The sequence below is a fragment of the Apis laboriosa genome, unplaced genomic scaffold (assembly GCF_014066325.1).
Source record: "Apis laboriosa isolate Shangri-la unplaced genomic scaffold, ASM1406632v1 scaffold27_cov151, whole genome shotgun sequence".
Taxonomy (NCBI): domain Eukaryota; kingdom Metazoa; phylum Arthropoda; class Insecta; order Hymenoptera; family Apidae; genus Apis; species Apis laboriosa.
The window spans coordinates 27,245-47,307 of record NW_025222633.1 but is presented as its reverse complement, the minus strand read 5'-3'; the positions used below and the strand labels follow the sequence as shown (position 1 = coordinate 47,307).

The 20,063-nt window shown below is 22.0% G+C and overlaps 3 protein-coding genes across 6 annotated transcripts; 2 read left to right on the top strand and 1 right to left on the bottom strand.

Annotated features, from left to right (window-relative positions):
• Positions 1-171: 171 nt before the first annotated feature.
• LOC122714077 (cytochrome b-c1 complex subunit 7-like) lies at positions 172-1,087 on the bottom strand. The gene is made up of 4 exons (XM_043935099.1): positions 934-1,087; positions 766-813; positions 437-603; positions 172-333 (listed from the first exon to the last, which is right to left on the bottom strand). Exons 1-4 carry the CDS (start codon positions 971-973, stop codon positions 256-258), a joined length of 333 nt encoding a protein of 110 aa, XP_043791034.1. The 5' UTR covers positions 974-1,087; the 3' UTR covers positions 172-255.
• Positions 1,088-1,560: 473 nt separating this feature from the next.
• Positions 1,561-4,744, top strand: LOC122714097 (polyadenylate-binding protein 1). Of its 2 annotated transcripts, none has more exons than XM_043935123.1 (3): positions 1,561-2,052; positions 2,707-3,963; positions 4,069-4,744. In XM_043935123.1, exons 1-3 carry the CDS (start codon positions 1,860-1,862, stop codon positions 4,509-4,511), a joined length of 1,893 nt encoding a protein of 630 aa, XP_043791058.1. In that variant the 5' UTR covers positions 1,561-1,859; the 3' UTR covers positions 4,512-4,744. The 2 variants fall into 2 exon arrangements, with proteins under 2 accessions (XP_043791058.1, XP_043791059.1); XM_043935124.1 differs by lacking the exon at positions 1,561-2,052 and adding an exon at positions 2,326-2,474.
• Positions 4,745-10,375: 5,631 nt separating this feature from the next.
• On the top strand, positions 10,376-17,638 carry LOC122714055 (tudor domain-containing protein 7-like). 3 transcript variants are annotated; one of them, XM_043935054.1, is made up of 17 exons: positions 10,376-10,554; positions 11,976-12,066; positions 12,222-12,430; positions 12,507-12,610; positions 12,809-12,920; positions 13,012-13,353; positions 13,427-13,594; positions 13,745-14,095; positions 14,182-14,349; positions 14,414-14,671; positions 14,748-14,993; positions 15,130-15,480; positions 15,552-15,769; positions 15,839-16,052; positions 16,194-16,312; positions 16,413-16,564; positions 16,658-17,638. In XM_043935054.1, the coding sequence occupies exons 1-17, from the start codon at positions 10,531-10,533 to the stop codon at positions 16,879-16,881; spliced, it is 3,351 nt and encodes a 1,116-aa protein (XP_043790989.1). In that variant the 5' UTR covers positions 10,376-10,530; the 3' UTR covers positions 16,882-17,638. The 3 variants fall into 3 exon arrangements, with proteins under 3 accessions (XP_043790989.1, XP_043790991.1, XP_043790990.1); XM_043935055.1 differs by having other exon boundaries at positions 10,397-10,554; positions 11,921-12,066; XM_043935056.1 differs by lacking the exon at positions 16,658-17,638 and having other exon boundaries at positions 16,194-16,269; positions 16,413-16,562.
• The last annotated feature ends 2,425 nt before the right edge of the window (positions 17,639-20,063 follow it).

Sequence of the window (20,063 nt, the reverse complement as noted above, 5' to 3'; positions counted from 1 at the left end):
TTATTAATAATTTAACATATAATGTTTATAAAAAATTATTCAATTATGTTAAATTATTTTTTGTGATTATAATTATTTTAATTCAAATATATTTTTTTTATATTATAACTATTGTATTTGAAATAATAGAATTTAATTAAACAAATTAATTTATTTAATATTTATATTTCATATATACAAATTACTACATTTTGAACTTACAATTTAAATGTAAAATGAATATGACATTCACTATTATGTTATTATATTATTATATTATTCTGCGTTCCATCTTTCTTTTTCTTCACGTTCCTTTCTGATTTCCTCTATAATGGGTGTTAGATAAAGAATATCCTATTTAGTAATAAAAATTAGATATTAATATTTTAAATTAAAATATAAAGAATCATACAAAAGTATATAAAAATTAAATTCTAAATAATTTATATGAAATTACATCTTCAAATTTAGTCCACTGTTCTTTTGGTAAAATTTTCTTTTGACAATCTAATTGCATAGCTCTAATAATTCGAAAATCACGTTCTTCTACTATATGAGGTGGTACTCGCTTTAATGCTTCTCGTACTTCTTCAGTTTCATGAAGAATATCATCTCGATGTAAACCTTTAGATTTATATAAAATTATAAGAATTAGAATATTGAAATTAAAATAAGATTTACTAAATTTATGTTTAAAATATATTGTACTTTATATCATAGAATAATGAAATTTGAATTTGAGAACATATAATAACTATTATATTAATATATATAAATATTTTATACCATATTGATTAAATCCTGCAGCTTCATATGCCCATTTTTGTAAATTTGCTATAAAAATACAATATTTAATATATATATTCATATATATGTTATAACATATTACATATAATATATATGATTATATAAGAATATTATTTATGGAATTTTATAAATTAAAAATTTACTTACGAAATTTACGTAATAAATAATTTATTAAATAAGTTGTCATTCTACGTTCTTTATGTACGTAATTAAATTACTCGCACTTGTTCGAAAATACTATTTTTTGTACTTTTTCTACCTTTGACTTAATAAAGTTTAAGATATCTTACTGCATGAATACCTACCTTATCTTAATAAATCCCTAATATGATATATAATAGCTAGTTTTAATGTAATTCAAAAATTATTTTATAGTTTTGCAGTTATATAAATTATAATGTTTTAAAGAAATTATTATTATAATAAATTATTATTATAAATTTCTTATAATTAAATAAACGTATAATTATAAACTATATAAAGTGCGATACTTATTTATTACTATTCAGATATGTATATTTAAAATAAAATGAGAAATATTTAATATATTTAAAAATATTTACAAAATTGATATTTCTATATTAAAAATTGTATTATATTATAACTGATTTATCAAAATAAAATGCATATTTTATCATATAGAACTATTTAAAGTACCCTAGATTTAAATAGATGGCGCTGTAATTTATAAAAGGAACTACTTTTCTGGCGTGTAGTGTGTACAGTGGTTAGTATATAAGCACGAAGGGAACTACTTTCAATGCCTCTTCCTCATTAAGAGTAGAGTTGTGTTCACGTGTGGTTGTGTCTCCTTTTTCCACAAAATAGGTCACACAACCCACCTCCATTCGTGAAATAACTCTTCTATAAAAAAAAAAACCAAAAAAAATATAAAAATTATAAAAATATAAACAAAAAAATCGAAAAACCGTAGCTGAAAACCGCGAAACGTAAGTAAAGTGTGGAAAAAAATAGTAATCATTGTGTTACAAAGAGCAACGTGGTCGGAAGAGCGCAAGCCATATTGAAGGAACGAGAGAAACCAAAAACCAGAGAATTTTGAACTTATTACAATGAATCCGGGAGCTCCGAATTACCCTATGGCCTCACTTTATGTGGGTGACTTGCATAGTGATATCACCGAGGCGATGCTTTTCGAGAAGTTTTCATCAGCTGGGCCTGTACTCTCGATACGCGTCTGTCGTGATATGATTACCCGACGTTCGCTCGGTTATGCTTATGTTAACTTCCAGCAACCGGCTGATGGTGAGTATAATGATTCTATATTTCATTATTTCTTTTTGAGTCAGATATTTTAGATTAAAAAAAAATTACTGTTTGTTACATCATTTGTCCGTGCTTGACACGTGTTTCGGATCATACGATACCACCATATTGAAACCTATTTCGAACAAAGTAGATAGCAATTGACGGTTGGTTGAGTCATGCCTTATTTTTTTATTACTTTCTTTTTCATTTTCCAGGTGATATCGAACAGCTTGATATGAATTTGTTATATTCTAAAAAGTAAAAAATTTTAATATACAACATATTCATTGTATACATATACAATTATAACTTGAATAAAAAATAAAAAGAAAAAAGGAAAATACCACATGATTCTATCGACGTATTTTAGTTCTTCAATATGTTCACATTATTGATATATTTTTCAAATTATTATTCATGTAATGTAACTTTATTTATGAATCATTTAGAATATATATAAGATAATTGGAAATATTTTGAAATCTGTAATTTATATTGAATATATTTTTTAAAATAATGATATATTATATATATATACTAAATAAACTAAGAAAAAATAATTAAATTTTTAGAAATATTTACGAAAATTATATTTTTTTAAATTATAATAATATAATAATATAATTGTTTGCATTTCTTTTTTTGTTGTAGCGGAACGTGCTCTTGATACCATGAACTTTGATATGATAAAGGGGCGGCCTATTCGTATCATGTGGTCTCAACGTGATCCTTCTCTTCGAAAATCTGGTGTTGGAAATGTATTTATAAAAAATTTAGATAAAAACATAGACAATAAAGCAATGTATGATACGTTCTCTGCATTTGGTAACATACTTAGTTGCAAAGTAGCTCAAGATGAATCTGGTGTTTCTAAAGGTTATGGTTTTGTTCATTTTGAAACTGAAGAAGCAGCAAATAAATCTATTGATAGAGTTAATGGCATGTTACTAAATGGAAAAAAGGTATATGTTGGCAAATTTATACCTCGTAAAGAACGCGAGAAGGAATTGGGAGAAAAAGCTAAGCTTTTCACTAATGTTTATGTAAAGAATTTTGGAGAAGATATGACGGATGATAAACTTAAAGAAATGTTTGAAAAATATGGGACCATCACCAGTCATAAAGTAATGATTAAAGATGACGGGAAATCTCGAGGTTTTGGTTTTGTTGCTTTTGAAGATCCTGACGCTGCTGAACAAGCAGTACTTGAATTAAATGGAAAAGAGGTTGCTGAAGGAAAGTGTATGTATGTTGGACGGGCGCAAAAGAAAGCAGAACGTCAACAAGAACTTAAGAGAAAGTTCGAACAATTAAAATTAGAACGTTTAAATCGTTATCAAGGTGTAAATTTATATGTAAAGAACTTGGATGATAGTATAGATGACGAGCGGTTACGCAAAGAATTTGCACCATTTGGAACAATTACCTCTGCTAAAGTTATGATGGAAGAAGGACGCAGCAAAGGCTTTGGATTTGTCTGTTTTTCCGCTCCTGAAGAAGCTACTAAAGCTGTAACAGAGATGAACGGTCGCATAATAGTTACTAAACCATTATATGTTGCTCTGGCTCAGCGTAAAGAAGATCGCAAAGCACATCTTGCTTCCCAATATATGCAACGTTTAGCAAATATGCGAATGCAACAAATGGGTCAAATTTTCCAGCCTGGCGGTGCTGGAAATTATTTTGTTCCCACTATTCCTCAACCACAAAGATTTTATGGACCTGCACAGATGGCTCAAATTCGTACAACTCCACGTTGGCCAGCGCAGCCTAATCAAGTACGACCCAATGCACAAACTGGAAGTTCTGGTTTTGCTACAATGCAAGGTCCATTTAGAGCTGCACCACGTGCTCCCACTGCACAAGCTGGTACTATGCGAAATACTTTATCTGCCAGACCTATCACAGGTAATAAATATTGAACTTTTATGCAATTTTTTTATATTTAAATTTTATAGATAAGAATTTTTATAATTTTTCTAATTTATGTAATTTATAATTTTATTAATTTAGGTCAACAAGCGGTTGGTGGTGCAAATATGCAAAATCGTTCCATGGCTGGTCCAGCAGTGGGAGTTTCAGCTCAAAGCCGTCCGTCAAATTATAAATACACTTCAAACATGCGTAATCCACCACAAGCAATGGCAATCCCTGCTCCTACTCCTGTTCAGCAAGCTGTTCATATTCAAGGCCAAGAACCACTAACTGCCTCAATGTTGGCAGCTGCTCCACCACAAGAGCAGAAACAAATGTTGGGAGAACGTCTTTTCCCACTGATTCAATGTATGTATCCACAACTTACTGGAAAGATTACAGGAATGTTGTTGGAAATCGACAATTCAGAACTTCTACACATGTTGGAGCATAATGAATCGCTGAAAGCCAAGGTTGAAGAGGCCGTAGCTGTATTGCAAGCTCATCAGGCCAAACAGGCTGTGGCTTCTAAAAAAGAATAAACATTAATTAAGGTATTATTTTATTCTTCCTTAATTGTTCGTAACAATGTTCAGTTTTCTTCCTCATTCTGCGATTATCTTTGGTTTAAATAAATTTCTTCTGAAGCTTTATGGTGGCTTAAGCGATTATTACATGCAAGAATGACAGGAACAAATTGTTATTCAAAACTAATAATTGATCATGAAAGGGTTTTTCATCAAGTTTTATGATAATAAATTTTCCTTTAAAAGTATCAAATGAGTTTATTCTTTACCTAATCCTTATTTTGATTTAAATGTTTTTTTTTTAATTACTGTTAAGACATTTGTATCATTACTTTCATGTAATACAAAGAAAAATGTAATAAAAGAAAATAAATTATTTGAAACGTTTGATTTGTAATTTAACATTTATTTATTAGCATTAAAATATATTTTATGCTCTTTTCTTTTTGTAACAAATTGATATCAATCATTAAATAATTTATAAATTTCATTATTTTATTATTAAATATAAAGTATTTTGATATAATATGTAACTATGTATTTAGATATATTAAAAAAAATTTCTATAAAATCTATTTTATATAAATTAATAAATATAAAGAAAATATTGAAATAATTTTATTTATAAATTATAATTTATTATAATTTATATAGATTATTTATAAATATATTTTTATTAGTACAATTTTTAAAAATAATTACTATACAAGGTGTTGATATATTTATGAATCACCTTTGAAAGGTCATTTCTAAAGACTAAAACACAAAAGTTGATATATACAAAAGTGTCAGTTAAGGTTTATTTATTAAGTAATTTAAGTTTGCGTTAGATAAAACAAAACGGAAACAAATTGAAACAAATCTATCTCTGAGGATATTGTTTATATTTGACTTAAATTGCTTATAATTTAATAAATAAATCTTAATTGATATTTTTGTATAATTTTTATATTTGTTTTGATCTCGAATTGATCTTTCAAATATGCAATTGAATTAGCACTTTGTATAGAATGAAAATATAATAGGAAAAATGAACTTATATGAAAAAAAAAAAAATATGTTAAATAAATATGATGAATAAAATGAAATATAACTAATTCCCGAATACAAAGAAATTATTAGTAGATTATTTTATTATGTGAAAACTTTAAATAACTAATAAATATAGAACAAAATTTTTTTTTCAAGTTATAGTTTAAAAAAATTAAAATTGAGCAGTAAAATATTTATGTACATGATGAATTTTTAAATTTAATTTCTTCGAAAACTAATCTTGAAAAAATTTTATTTCATATTTATTATTTATTTTTATACATAGAATAAATTTCTATTAATAATTCACTCATATGTACTAATTATGAATTAATTAAAATTAAGGAACAGGAACAATCAGTTAAAAATTAGTTTTCGAAAAAATGGAATTTTAAAATTCGATTATACGACTATATATGTTTAATCTCAATTTTCTCATAAAAAAATTTAAACGATTTTATTTTATTTTTACATATAAAGTAATTATCTATAAATAGCTTATTTATTATTATTATTATATTATTATTATTCAATTGGAAATTAGTTAAACGACATTTGAAATGAAAAAATTTTATTTTTTTATTTTTTATTATCTTTTTATAAAAAAGTTTTTTAAAAAAAATCTTCTGTTCTATTTTATTACGAACAACAGACATCTTTTGAATACATACATGAGATATGTGTACATATATTAAGAAATTTAATATATTTTTTATATATTTTTATTTGCTTTATACTTTTGTATATTAATTAAATGAAAATATATACGAAATATAAAATACAATATAAAAATATATATAAATATATTCTAGAATTCAATCGATCACCAATTAACTTGAAATTTGAGGGATGAAAGAGTGAAGAAACGTCTTCGTTTCGCGCAATATTATTTTTTTTTTGTTTGTGATTCCAAAAATCTCTTACTACGTTTTCTACTTGTATTAATAAATTGAAGTATTTATTCGTGACATAGCGCTGCTAAATTTTTCTATTTTCTTACCTAATTTATGAATGGATGGACAATATTTATAATATGGACAATATTTATTAATTTATAAGAAAAAAAAAGAAAACGGTAATTTTTATGTTTAAAAATATTTTGAGAAATATTGTAAATGAATTGCAAATTCATCTTATTTTCAAATTTGGATGAATTATCAATAAGCTCATTATTTTAATAATAATAGAAATATGTTGTAAAAGATATCATTTTGAATAATTTTTTTTATATAATCGACAATTGGTCTTAGTTTTTGAATTATTTGCAAAAAACATTTAGTATTATTATCATTGAATTCTGCCTATATGTATTTAGTATGCATAACAATTGTGATCACAAGTTTCAACTGTTGATATAAACACGATATAACGGGTGAACAAATATCAGCACGTTTAGTATTCATTCATTCAACGAGCTTGAGCATTCCATGGATTCTTTGGATCTATGGAATGCGAAAATAAAATATAAAATGATCTCTGAACGACCGAAATTACAATTTTCGAAGCTAATTTTTCCGTTACTTATACATATATAGAGTATTAATATATTCATGGAGTATCTTTGAAAGATTGATTCTAAAAGTAAATATAAAAAGTAGATATAAAAAATTAATATATAAAAATATTGATATTGAGATTTATTTATTAAATTATAAATAATTTAAATTTTCATTAGATTAAACAGAAATGAAAACAGAACAAGTTAATAGTATAATAAAGATTTCATTCTAATATAATTTCATTTCATTCTAAATTTTAATTGCTTATAATTTAATAAATAAGTGACAATTTAATAATCAATCAATTTTCATTTAACAATTTTTGTTTTTTTTTTATAATCTTATTATCTTATTTTATTGTTCCACAAAATATATTAATATCCTGAATATATTTTTAATATAAATAGATTTTAAATCTATAAGGAAATAGATCTTGAATAAACTCACTTGTTATATTATTATATATACATATAGTTTGTCACTTTTAAATAGCTGATATATATACACATATTGTCATGGATATACGCATATAAACAAAATTCAATAGTATAATACCAAAAATTTTCTGAAAATAACTAAATTAATTTGAAAATTGCTAAGTATATGTAAAGAAAAAAATTGAATTAAATATTATAACATATTTCAAGCTTATTAATATAGATAAAAAGGAAGCTAATCGATAAATTGATCAAATTTGATATTCTTAAAAAACGAAGCTTCATTATGTTTTATTTTAAGGCATAAACTTTTTTATACTATAGATTACAGATCATTCTGTATTGAAATATTATACATATGTATATTATTATTAAAAAAAAAAATCATGTGATGTTTCTTCAAAATAAATTTCAAAATGTTTTTATAAAAGATGTAGAAAGATATATTATATGTTATAAATTATAATTTAATTATTGAAATAGTAATATAAAAAGATTTTAAGATCAAATTAATTTTTTTAAATGGAAATTTATATATTTTTATTTATAATCTTTAAAAAAAATTCAATCTATAATAGCAAGCTGTTTCTTTTTATGAATGATCACAAAATTATTAAGAATTGAAAAATCAGGACTGCTGATCTTCGATCAGTTGAATTCTTTTCATTTATACATCAGACTGTTTAATCGTAAAAAAAAATTATTGAAAAGATTTCTATTACCATTCAAAAAACATTAGTATTTAATTGTCAAACGTATTCAGATAATACGTAAACAGATTCTACATTTTTTACAACCAAAAAATTAATTATATTTCAAAAAATAATATAACTATTTAGAACTATAATAGATGTTACGTTTAAGAACTAAACTTCTTAAAAATATATATTCAAATATTATATATTCATTTAATTAATCAATATTTTATTATATATTGTATTATATAATTATCAATTGAAATAATTCGTTTACATGAACAATATTTTTCTATACTCATATTTTTTTATATCCATCTATATTTTTTAAATTTTATTTGATTTTTCTGATAAGATTTAATATAATATCTGATTGTTAATGATTTTTTTATAGTCAAGATGTTTATTTATAATAATTTTAAATTTGTACTTTTTATTTTAGTATTTATTAAATTAAATTTGATCTTGATAACACATTTCAAAACCATTAAAATCGATATTCTAAAAATTATCAAAAAATTATAATAATTATAAGAAAATATAAGCTCTGTGTAAGATTGATTTGATTTTAAATCTTTCACATTTTATATAAAATCGATCATTATTCAATAAGTATTTACTATTTTATTATTTCTGTCTATTTTAATGTTTTTGTTATTTTTAAAAATATGCTAAAACTGTATATTATATATAAAATTATGTAATAATATAGAAATATAATAATTATAATAATTCTTCATATAATAATTCTTTGTAAATACAGATTTTTTTGAAAATTTTATCATTACACATTGATTCTTAATATATTCTTGCTATAAATAATCATTCTATATCATTAAATTGAATGATGATATGTAAAAGATCTTAAATTTTTAATTATTTTTTAAGGATTGAATCAAAGTTTTTCAATAACTTCTTAAAGCTATTGACTTTTACTATGTATTATAAAGAACAAACAACGGAGAAAGTATCCTTTCTCCAATTTCAGGTCAACGTTATAAAAAATAAAGGACATCTGTTTTATTTCAAGAATTAATCTGTTTTTGTGAAAATTTATAGAATTTTCCGTATAGCACGCTTTCTTTTAAATGCATTGTAAAGAATCTTTTAATTTATATTTGTCTAAAAATGCTTAAAACTTTTATAAATATATATATTAATATATAATTATTATATAATATATTATATAATATTACATATATATATTTTTTTATTTGTCAAAAAATTTGAAATTGCATTTATTTTTTTATATATAAACAATACTTTAACCGCATTGATTGATATGTACAGCTTTCTATTTTCTATAAAGAAATATTATTAAAGTAAACGTGCTTATAAATTATTAATTAAAAAATTATTATAATTATTATAATTTAAAATTTCTTTTTAATTGTTTTAATATTTGAAAATGTCATAAAATATTTATATTTATTGTGTGTTTCAAATGCGCGAAATCTTTTTATTTTGTTTTAATTAAATTTTATTTTTTATTTAAATTAATTTTAATATTTTGTAAAAAATTTGCTAATATTATTTATTTTATATATTTTTTCTATATTTATATTTTGTTATGTTTTATTATTGTAGAAATATTTTTTCTACAAATATTAAAATTTTTATAAATTTTCTATTAAATTCATGAATGTGAAAATTATATTATTAAAAGATTATCTAGAATTGTTTCTAAATAGAATAAACGTATTATATTTCAAGTAATTTAAAACATAAATACGTTATAAATGAGTAACAGAGAGATCAGATTTCAATTCATGATCTATTAATTAAATCAAAATATTCAAATTTTTTTTCAATATATTTCTAATATATAAAATTTTTAAAATTGTCATAATTAATTCAAAATGCATAGCTTATTTATATCACAATTTAATTTTCTAAAATAATTTAATTAAATAAATTTTTTAATTATTTTGATATTCAATATAATATATTATTATTATAATATTATACAACTAAAATTAGTAATAACTTATCATTTATGTAATACGTGATATAAATAATAGATTTAATAGATTTATAAATAATTAAAAAGATATAATTATAATAGAAAATTAAAAGTTTCTGAATATACCGCTTTTTTAATTCTGTTTGATGATTGGTTCATTATTGAGAAATAGAGGGGGTTAAGAACAAGTCTGATTGGACAAATGTAGCAGTTCGTGTTACTTCAACAAATAGTATGTTAGACAGTTACTCTGCGGAGATGTAATGGAGTTGGGAAATCAGTTTTCACGAAGAATAAAGAAGAGGGAATGTTAGAATCTATCGAATTGTTGCCAAATACTGGTACATTTGTACAAGAAGTAGTGAAGTTCAGTGCAGTTGGAAGAGAAATTTATGATCTATTATATATATGCGATATTTGAAGAAAGAAAAGGTATTTTCAATTTTTATACATATATAACGGTGGCCCAATTTTTTCCCTAAGTATTCTATCGTTATTCAAATTATTCTGAAGTTTTAATAGAATCAAAATTATCATATATTACAATTTATTTTTTCATTAATATGTGACATTAGTATTTATTAAAAATATGTTACTTGCTTATAATTTGACATACAGCTGTTGCCATTGCTTTTTTACGTATAATTTTATATATGTAAGTATGTACTCATTACATGTCATAAAGAACTATAATTGGTTTTATCAGTTTATATGACGTCAAGGTAATAATGTACTTATTTATGTAAAATATACATTTATAATATTTACATCGTTCGTTACAATTATTTTAGTTATAAAAGTGTATAATTCAATGATATTGCTCTTATACGATTTATGTAGTTATAATTATTATAATTGTTGAAATATTAAATATATATAAAATGTATATTAGTTTAAATATAAAGAATTAAAATATTAGTGAATATATACATATTATACATATATAATATTTTATTATAAAATTTTATAATGTAAATTTGTTTCATTATGACAGATAATGGAATGTAAGTATTTGAATGTGAAAATTTTTTTTTTTATAGAATATATCAAATCAAAAATAGGATCGTTTATTATTTTAAACAATTGATAAACATTTGCTTTGTTAACATATGTGTAGTAATTCTGTATAATTGTGTATTTTATCAATTCCTACAGTACCGATTTGACCGCCATTTGCCGGCATTGTCCGAGTTACAATAGTTTATAATTATAAATCGAAAAATATTAATTATTGAGTATTTTTAATCATTTGTTTCATTTTAATATTAATATGATACAATTTCACAGTATATAAATAAGTAAATTCTAAAAAATTATTATATTATTTTGTTTTATTTCATTAAAAAATTAAATATCCAATTGCCATATATTATAAATTCATTTTCAATTTAAAAAGAATAATTTTTTACATTTAAATATAAAAAAAATTAAAAAATTATAGATTTTTTAAAAAATATTTCATAGAAACATTATTCAGAAATATTTTTTAATGTTTCTACTTATTTAGATAAAAATTTTATATATTTAATTATTATATTTATTTTATAAATGAATTTTTTTTTGGTAATATATTTAAAACTAATTACCAATTAAATAAATATTTAATAAATATTTTTTTATATATAAGATATATTGAATGAAAAATATGATTAATGATTATTTAATCAGTAATTATATTAATTTATTATAATTATTATATTATACAAATATTTAATTGGTAATTATTAGAAATATTATTTAAATTATATTTCATTAAAAATTATGCTAAATTATTTATATCTTATATAAATGTTTTCAGAATATTATTTTGTAACTATAATTTATACATTTATTAATATTTCTAAATATATAAGGAAGCAATAATGGAAAGAGAAGAAGTAATAAAAAATTTACGTGCATGTCTTATATCTTCAAAAGGTGGTGTCAAAATGGAAGACCTAAATAGTAAGTTTTTTTTTTTAGAAATAGAAATATTTTTATTATTATATTTTATTCCATTTATATAATTTCTTATATATATATATTTATATTTCTTATAATTATATATATTCTTATATATATTTTTAAATGTTAAATTTAATTTTGCAAAACTTTTATAGGAGATTATAAAATGCTCATTGATGAAAATATACCATTTCGAAAATTAGGATATCAGTCCTTAGTTGCCTTTTTACGTACTGTACAAAGTGTCAGAATTATTGAAAAAGCAGGAGAATGTTTTGTGGAGGCTATACCTAGTGAAGAATCTGCACATATTACAAAGTTAATTGCACGACAAAAAACAGTGACTAGAAAATATAAAAAATTGGTAAATTTATTATTCATTTATATTATTTTATATTATTTTGTTATATTATATTTTTTTAAATATTATATTATTTTAGGTAAATACTCGAAAACCAACACCATTCCGTCAACCTATGATGACAAAAAAAAATGTTCACAATAAAAGTAGCAATAATAATGTATATTCACAAATAAATGGAAGGTAATTTTAAAATGCAAAATATATATATTAAAAGTTATATTAAAAGTCAGATTCTATTACTATAAATAATATCATAATATCAAAATATTATTATCTTACATAAAAAAAAGTTTTATATTTTTAAAATTTTATTTACATATGTCAAATTTTAAAAGATATTTGAAATTATGTATTTGTTTATATATTTATTTTTTATAGACAAAATATATCATTTCCTACTATGTCTACAAGAATTACTATTCATCAAAATAATGAGAAACCTAGATATATACAATCTAATTGTGGAATTCCACCAAGCTCTCCTAGCAAAGTAAGTAACATATAATTGATATTATATAATTATTATATATTTATTTTATATTTCATTAAAAAAAATAAAATTTATATATCTTAATTTTTAGAGACTGAAAGATAAACAAATGAATTCTGTTTTATCATCAAATCAAAGTATTATTAATAAGCCTAGAGATGAGTTGCAAATAAAAAATAATTTAAAGGCAATAACGCCTGTGATAAGTCAAAAACCAAAGACTGCTGATAATAATTTGGAAATGCTTCCTAAAAAAACATCAAATTTAAGTAACAGACTCAAAGTAAATTCTAATATACCTTCATTGTTGAATTTACATACTAATATTTCAACATCTTCTCATCAACCTAAAGTGTTATCACCTCTTTCACCTGGTCAAGTTTTAGCAGATGGTAATATAACAAAATTACAACAATCATCAATAAATTCAATTGTAAGTGTTTGTACTTGTATAGTAAGCAGTTGAAAAAAATGAATTGTTATATATTAATAAATTATATTTATAGATAGCATTAGATAATATTAAAAAAAATGTGCCAAAACCACAACATATTGATCCAAGAAATGAATTGAAAAAGAGAGCTAATGCCTTAAATCTTCCTGAACCTGTGTATCAAATTTGTCCTACAACAATTAAAAATACTAAAGAACCAACTGTATTTGCACAAGTTAAGGTTTGTAATAATTTTAATATTTTTACACATATTAAATATTACATTTAAGTAAAATGCCAGCAGTAAATAAATAAGTAATAAAAAATAAGTAATAATAAAAATATAAATAAGTAAATAATAATTACAAATATAAAATAATGAAATTTTTAGATTGGTCCTCATGGATATTCAAGTTACCCAGAAGAAGCACGTTCTGAAGATGAAGCACAAAAACTTGCAGCAAAATTTGCTTTACTCGATCTTACTGAGAAATATGGTTTATCTTTTAGTTTTAATGAAACTAAAGACAAAAATATAATAAAAGGACGAGTTTTATCGATAATAGATGCCCATCCAAATGGTATTTTTATGCATCAGATTCCTATGTATTATAAACAACAATTTGAGGAAATTTTGCCAGGAAACTGGGAAAAAACTATTGAAGCGAGTCCGGAAATCATTTTAGAAAAAGGTGTTGATAATTCAGTAATTTTACGTCGGTTTATTTCGTCTCCTGAGAAGGTAAATTAATATGTTTTATAAATTATAGATTATTGTATATAAAAAAGAAATAAACTTATTATTTAATACATAATTTTTTTTTCAAGATACGTAATATAATATCATCAAAGACAGATAAAATACAATTAAATCCAATTGGTCCTATTGCACCTGGACAATTGCAATTACCAGAAGAAGATTTTTGGATTGTATCCGTTACTTGCGTTATGAGTACTATTGAAATATGGGTTAGAATTGTAGGAGATGCATACAGTGTAAGTTCAAAAGTTGACTATAATTTTTATTTTATAATATTTTATAGTTTTTATTTCTATATAGGAACAATTTGATATTATGTCCACTGAAATGAGTCAACATTATAGTAAAATTCAACAATCTACCAAACAATTAGTTATTGAAACTGGAAATTATTATGTTATATTTGAAGATGAATCATGGCACAGAGTACGCTGTGTAGATTATAATGTTGCAAATGGAATGGTTACAGTTTCATTTATTGATTATGGTGATGAGGATACTTTTCATTACAGTAAATTGCAAATATTGGATAAAAAATTTTGTGTGCTTCCTGCTCAAGTAAGAATATTATTTTTTATTACAAATTTTATTATATAATCAAGAATATATAGGAACTGTATTAAATTATCTAAAGGCATTAAGACTGTGTCTTTCTGGTTTGGAAGACTTCAGTGACTGTGATAGCATTGTTAACCAAGCTGAAAAACTTCTGCTTGATCGTGCTTTTTATGTGGAAGTATTAAGTCGCAACAAAGATCAAAATAAACCTTCTGCAACAGTTGTATTTTATGACACAGATGGACCAGATGATATCAATTTAAATATAGAATTGTTTAAACAAATTTTACAAAGTGTAATAGTTGCTCCTAAATTAGATATTGTAAGTATTTTTATTTTATTTTAATAATAAAATATTAAAATTTAATAAAATATTAAATTTAATAATAAAATATTAAATAACAATTTGAAAAGTATTTTTAAATTTTCAATAAGAAATAATTTCTTATTATACATAGGAAGGGCAAGTATCTGAAGTATTTATTTCTCACATAGAACAGAATGGTGACATTTATGTACAAGTACAATGTGAAAGTATGAAACTTTTAGTTAGTTTATTAAATCGATTAATTTGTACTGGATTAAATTCAGAAGATCTAGAAAACTGTATTGTAACTACAGTTGATTCTAGTAAAACATACTTTGTATCGGTAAATAACAATTGGTACAGAGGAAAGCTTTTAAGTGATGATTCTTACAATCAATTAAGTGCATTTTTAATTGATTTTGGTAAAACTGTCACTACAACGAAAAATAATCTTCTTTCTTTAGAAACGTTATCTCAAGTTTTAGCAAGTTATCCTCCTCAGGTAAACTAAATTTGAATATTGGATAAAAATTTAAAAATATATTAAAATAAATTTTAATATATTTATAATAGGCTTTGAAAGTACATCTTCATAACATTGATAAATCAATGTTCAATGAAAAGATGGTTGCAAAACTTGCAGAACTTGCACCAAAAGGCGAATCACTTCTTATAAAAGTAGTATCATCTCTAAATGGAATACCAGTTGTAGAATTATTTAAAAGAATTCAACCAAGTAACATGCTTGTTTCTGTAAATAATACTCTAGCTCTTGAAGAAGAACTTACAAAGTATAGCATACAAAAATACTTACAAATATTAATAAAAAAAATAAAATAATAACTTTGTTATATTTGTAGAACACATGGCGATGGTAATAATAATGTAAAACCAAGAAAACGTATAGAACGTATAAATTCTAAACTCGCAAGAGATGACGACGATGAAGTTGTAAAATCTTTAAAACCACCAAAAATCTCTGGTATTGGTGAATATTTCGATGTTCATGTAACAATGGCAGCTCATCCTGGAAATTTTACTATTCAACCATTTGATGACAAACGATTGTTAGAAGTAAATATTATTTTTTTATTTATTATTTATTTATTTATTTATTTTATTTATTTATTATTATAATTATATAGAATACATTGGTCATTAATATTCCTTATATGGAAATAGTATAATATCAATAATAATATATTTATATTTTAGACAATGATGATTTCATTACAAGAAGCTTGTCAAACATATAAAGGTTCAGCTCCAACTTTAGAATTAATAAAAGAAGGTAAACTTTATGCAGCCCAACATATTGATGGTCACTGGTATAGGTATAAATAAAAAATAACTTATTAATACAAATTTTAAATTTTAAATATAGAATTATTAATATTTATACATCATTTTTATTTATTCTCAATTATTTTTAAGGGTATGCATTTCAAGTATAATTAAAGAAAATATGGTTAGTGTTTATTTTTGCGATTTTGGAGATGTATCAGTACTGCCATTAAATAAATTACAACCTTTGAAAAGTCAGTTTTTAGAACTACCATATCAAGCTATTAAAGCGAGACTTGCTGGTATGTAATTACTTTTTTTTTTAATTTTAATTTATTTTCAAATTACTAAAAATATCTTATTTTGTAAATTTTATAAATAATTTACAAAAACAGGCATACGACCTATTAATGTTGACTGGTCTGTTGAAGATAGTTTAAGATTTCAAGAATTAGTTGTGGATAAAAATTTCGTATCAATAGTTGTTGAATCCAAACCCGATGGATTGTCTCCTGCTGATACTATATTGGGTTTAAAATTAATAGATGTTAATACAGCTGAAGATATTTACATTGATCGACTTTTAGTAGAAGAAGGTCGAGCTACAGTCATTGATTAAAGAAACATGCATAGTGTGCATACATGGATATAGTTGAAAAAAACAAAATTATCATAGTGAAACTAACTAGTTTCTGATCTTTGGTATGCAATATATGTACCTACAGATTAATAATTGTTTCCTATATTTATGCTAAACAAACTTTGTACAGTTTTACGTTTGAGAACATAGTTGTTTGTATATAAAAGTAATATTTTTATTTAATAGTATTTGCAAAATACTTAGACATTGATAATTCATAAAAAAAAAAAACAATAAAAATAATAGTAATATGAATGTATAAACATGCACCAAACAAATGTGTATGTATATACATATTATCTATATCTATATCTATAATATCCTTTAAGAATTACAGTTCTTTATTTTTTCAAAAATAATAATTTATTAATCTAACTTTTAAAAATGATATGTATGTATTCTTAGATTTGTGACTAAGACTATATTTAATTTTTGAATAATTTCTTTATGTTGCAGAATAATTGAACACATACTTTTTCATATATTCATATATTTTTTCATATATTTTTGTTAGTATATTCTATTTTTTTAAGATATTTGATTTTTTAATATTTTTTTCTTGTTTAGTTCTTATTAACATGCGATATAATTACAAATTGGCTGTGGCATATAAAAGACAAAAATATTTTGGCGAAAATAGATAGCATTCCATTTCTTCTAATACATTGGTATGCGCTTTTTTTCATTAATTTTTTCTTATTTATAATTTTATGAGGATATTAAATGATAAAAAATATCTTTGAGTGATTACAAGTTATTTTTTGTGTTCTGTATGTGATAAACATTTTCATTGTTTTATATGATCCTTTTTTCGTACTATAACGTATTGTCAATATTGTTATTTGTAATTTAAACTGTTAAAATAATTTAAGATTATTATAATGTGTTATTATATATGTTTCAGTTGTTTTTGATTAATACAAAAAAAATAACATTTTTAGTTTATCATAGGTAATTACTTTCCTTATTTCAGTATTAGACATATATATAATATTTTATTAAAGTATAATATATATTTTTCAAATTTTACTGCTTTTTGTTAAAAAATATTTCATTTTGTTATATTAAGACTCAATATTGTAACTTGATGTTACGTTATGGTAAAATATTATTTTTGATAATAATAACTTAATAAAAGGTGCCAATAAATATTAAAGTTTTCATAAGTATAATTGTTATTTTAAATAAGTTCCTTTGAAAATATTAAAATATCACTAATATACATATATTGAATAATTAAAACAGAATTTCAATCTACGTAATTTTTAATTATACGTAACTATGTAACAGATAGCTATTTATTTTCAATACAAGCATATTATATACATGGAATGTTAATATATTCGTGAGACATTTTTGAAGAATCGATTCTAAAAATAAAAAATCAGAAACACAAAAATTAGTTTATAAAAATATTAGTTAATTTATAACTTATTTAATTTATAAACAATTTAAGTTCATTGTTAGATGAAGTGAGGCAGAAACAATGGGAAAAATAATATAAAATAGTTATCCATATTATTTTTTTCCATATTATCATCTCATTTCGTCTAAAGCAAACTTCAATTATTTATAACTTAATAAGTAAACTTTAATCAATATTTTTATATATCAATTTTTATATTTATTTTAGTTTCTACAATCAATTCCTCAAAAATTACAAATATGTTACAAATATATGTAAACTTTTTAAATATTCTTACAAATATATTAAAATCTTTACATATATATATATATATATATATGTGTGTAATTTAATTAAAAAGACTAATTAATTAATTAATATATATATGTCAATCATTACAAATATCAATACAAATATCAATCATTTTTTGAGATTTTACAGAATAAATATAGATAAGGAAAACAAATAATAGAAAAAGGACAGAGATAGAATGAAAACTTAGGAATTAACGTCATCTTCAGAATATCAAATAAAATTAATCAAATAAAGAAAACAAATGATAAGAAGAAATAAAGATAAATAAAAATTAACTATTAGCGCCATCTTCTAATTTTCAAGAATATTTCCAAAGCAGCAGATAAAACCTGCTTAGTAGATAAAGCCAAAAATAAGATAAGATAGAATAAAAATTGACAGTTTATGCCATCTTTTGAATATTTTTAGAAAAGTAATTTAAAAATTTTTTTAGATATCTTTTGGTGAAATTGAAGAGATAGCACTGATAGTCAATTCTTATTCTATTTCTTTCCTTATCATTTGCTTATTTGATTTAGTTTCATTTGTGACAATGAGATGGCGCTGTTATTTTAATTTTTACTTTATCTTTCTGTCCCTATTTAGTTTTTCTTATCTATATCTTGTCTATATTATAAATTTATATGTTTAAGAGATAATTTTGAAAAAAGTTATAAATTTTTAAGAAATGTTGTAAATATTACTTTAAAAATATTAAATTCCAAAATTTGAAAAAATATAATTTTAATTATGAAAATATAGTCTATAATTGTTAATTTTATACAATTAGTTTATAATTTTTATTATTTTTTTTTAATTCTAGTTTATATCACAACATTTCAAAAATTCAAGAAATTACCAATTATATTTTCTGATATAAAATTATAAATTTTAAACGAAAATTTTAAATATTAATATTAAATTTTGATTACTATGAAAACATGCGAAGATAGCATTTTTTATTTCTAAGAATAAAAATTTATTATTCGTAGCATGCATTATCATCAGTATTTACATATATATGTTAAAAGCAATATATTTTAAAATTCTAAATAAATTATACTAAATATATATTATACTAAATATATAAATAATTATAAATATATGTATTTTATGTATATCTGTATTTTAATATATATTCAAAACCATGACATATATATTCAAAAATGTAAGACATTTTCCTATGTGTGCTGTGTTTATTGATCGGTATGATGAATAAATTGCACTTATATTAAATATATATTTGGATTATAAATCATATGTATTAGAAAATATTAGTATTATACGCGTTATACCAATGATCATCGATCATTATGTTTATTATATGTTGATGATTTCAATTATTCAATTTCATTTATTTTTATTTATTCAATTTTAATAAATTTGCAATATGAAAATATTTATATTCATGTTTATAAAAATATTTTTATTGATATATAAAATCTTATAAATCAATTTTTAA

Excerpts from the sequence above, each read along its gene's own strand:
- LOC122714097 (XM_043935123.1), top strand. The coding sequence starts at position 1,860 with ATGAATCCGGGAGCTCCGAATTACCCTATGGCCTCACTTTATGTGGGT. Across the intron at positions 2,053-2,706 it reads CTTCCAGCAACCGGCTGATG|CGGAACGTGCTCTTGATACC; the intron begins GTGAGTATAATG and ends TTTTTGTTGTAG. Across the intron at positions 3,964-4,068 it reads ATCTGCCAGACCTATCACAG|GTCAACAAGCGGTTGGTGGT; the intron begins GTAATAAATATT and ends TTATTAATTTAG.
- LOC122714077 (XM_043935099.1), bottom strand. The coding sequence starts at position 973 with ATGACAACTTATTTAATAAATTATTTATTACGTAAATTTC. Across the intron at positions 814-933 it reads TTATTTATTACGTAAATTTC|CAAATTTACAAAAATGGGCA; the intron begins GTAAGTAAATTT and ends GTATTTTTATAG. Across the intron at positions 334-436 it reads AGTGGACTAAATTTGAAGAT|GATATTCTTTATCTAACACC; the intron begins GTAATTTCATAT and ends ATTACTAAATAG.
- LOC122714055 (XM_043935054.1), top strand. The coding sequence starts at position 10,531 with ATGCGATATTTGAAGAAAGAAAAG. Across the intron at positions 14,672-14,747 it reads TTTGTGTGCTTCCTGCTCAA|GCATTAAGACTGTGTCTTTC; the intron begins GTAAGAATATTA and ends AATTATCTAAAG. Across the intron at positions 16,565-16,657 it reads TATTAAAGCGAGACTTGCTG|GCATACGACCTATTAATGTT; the intron begins GTATGTAATTAC and ends TTACAAAAACAG.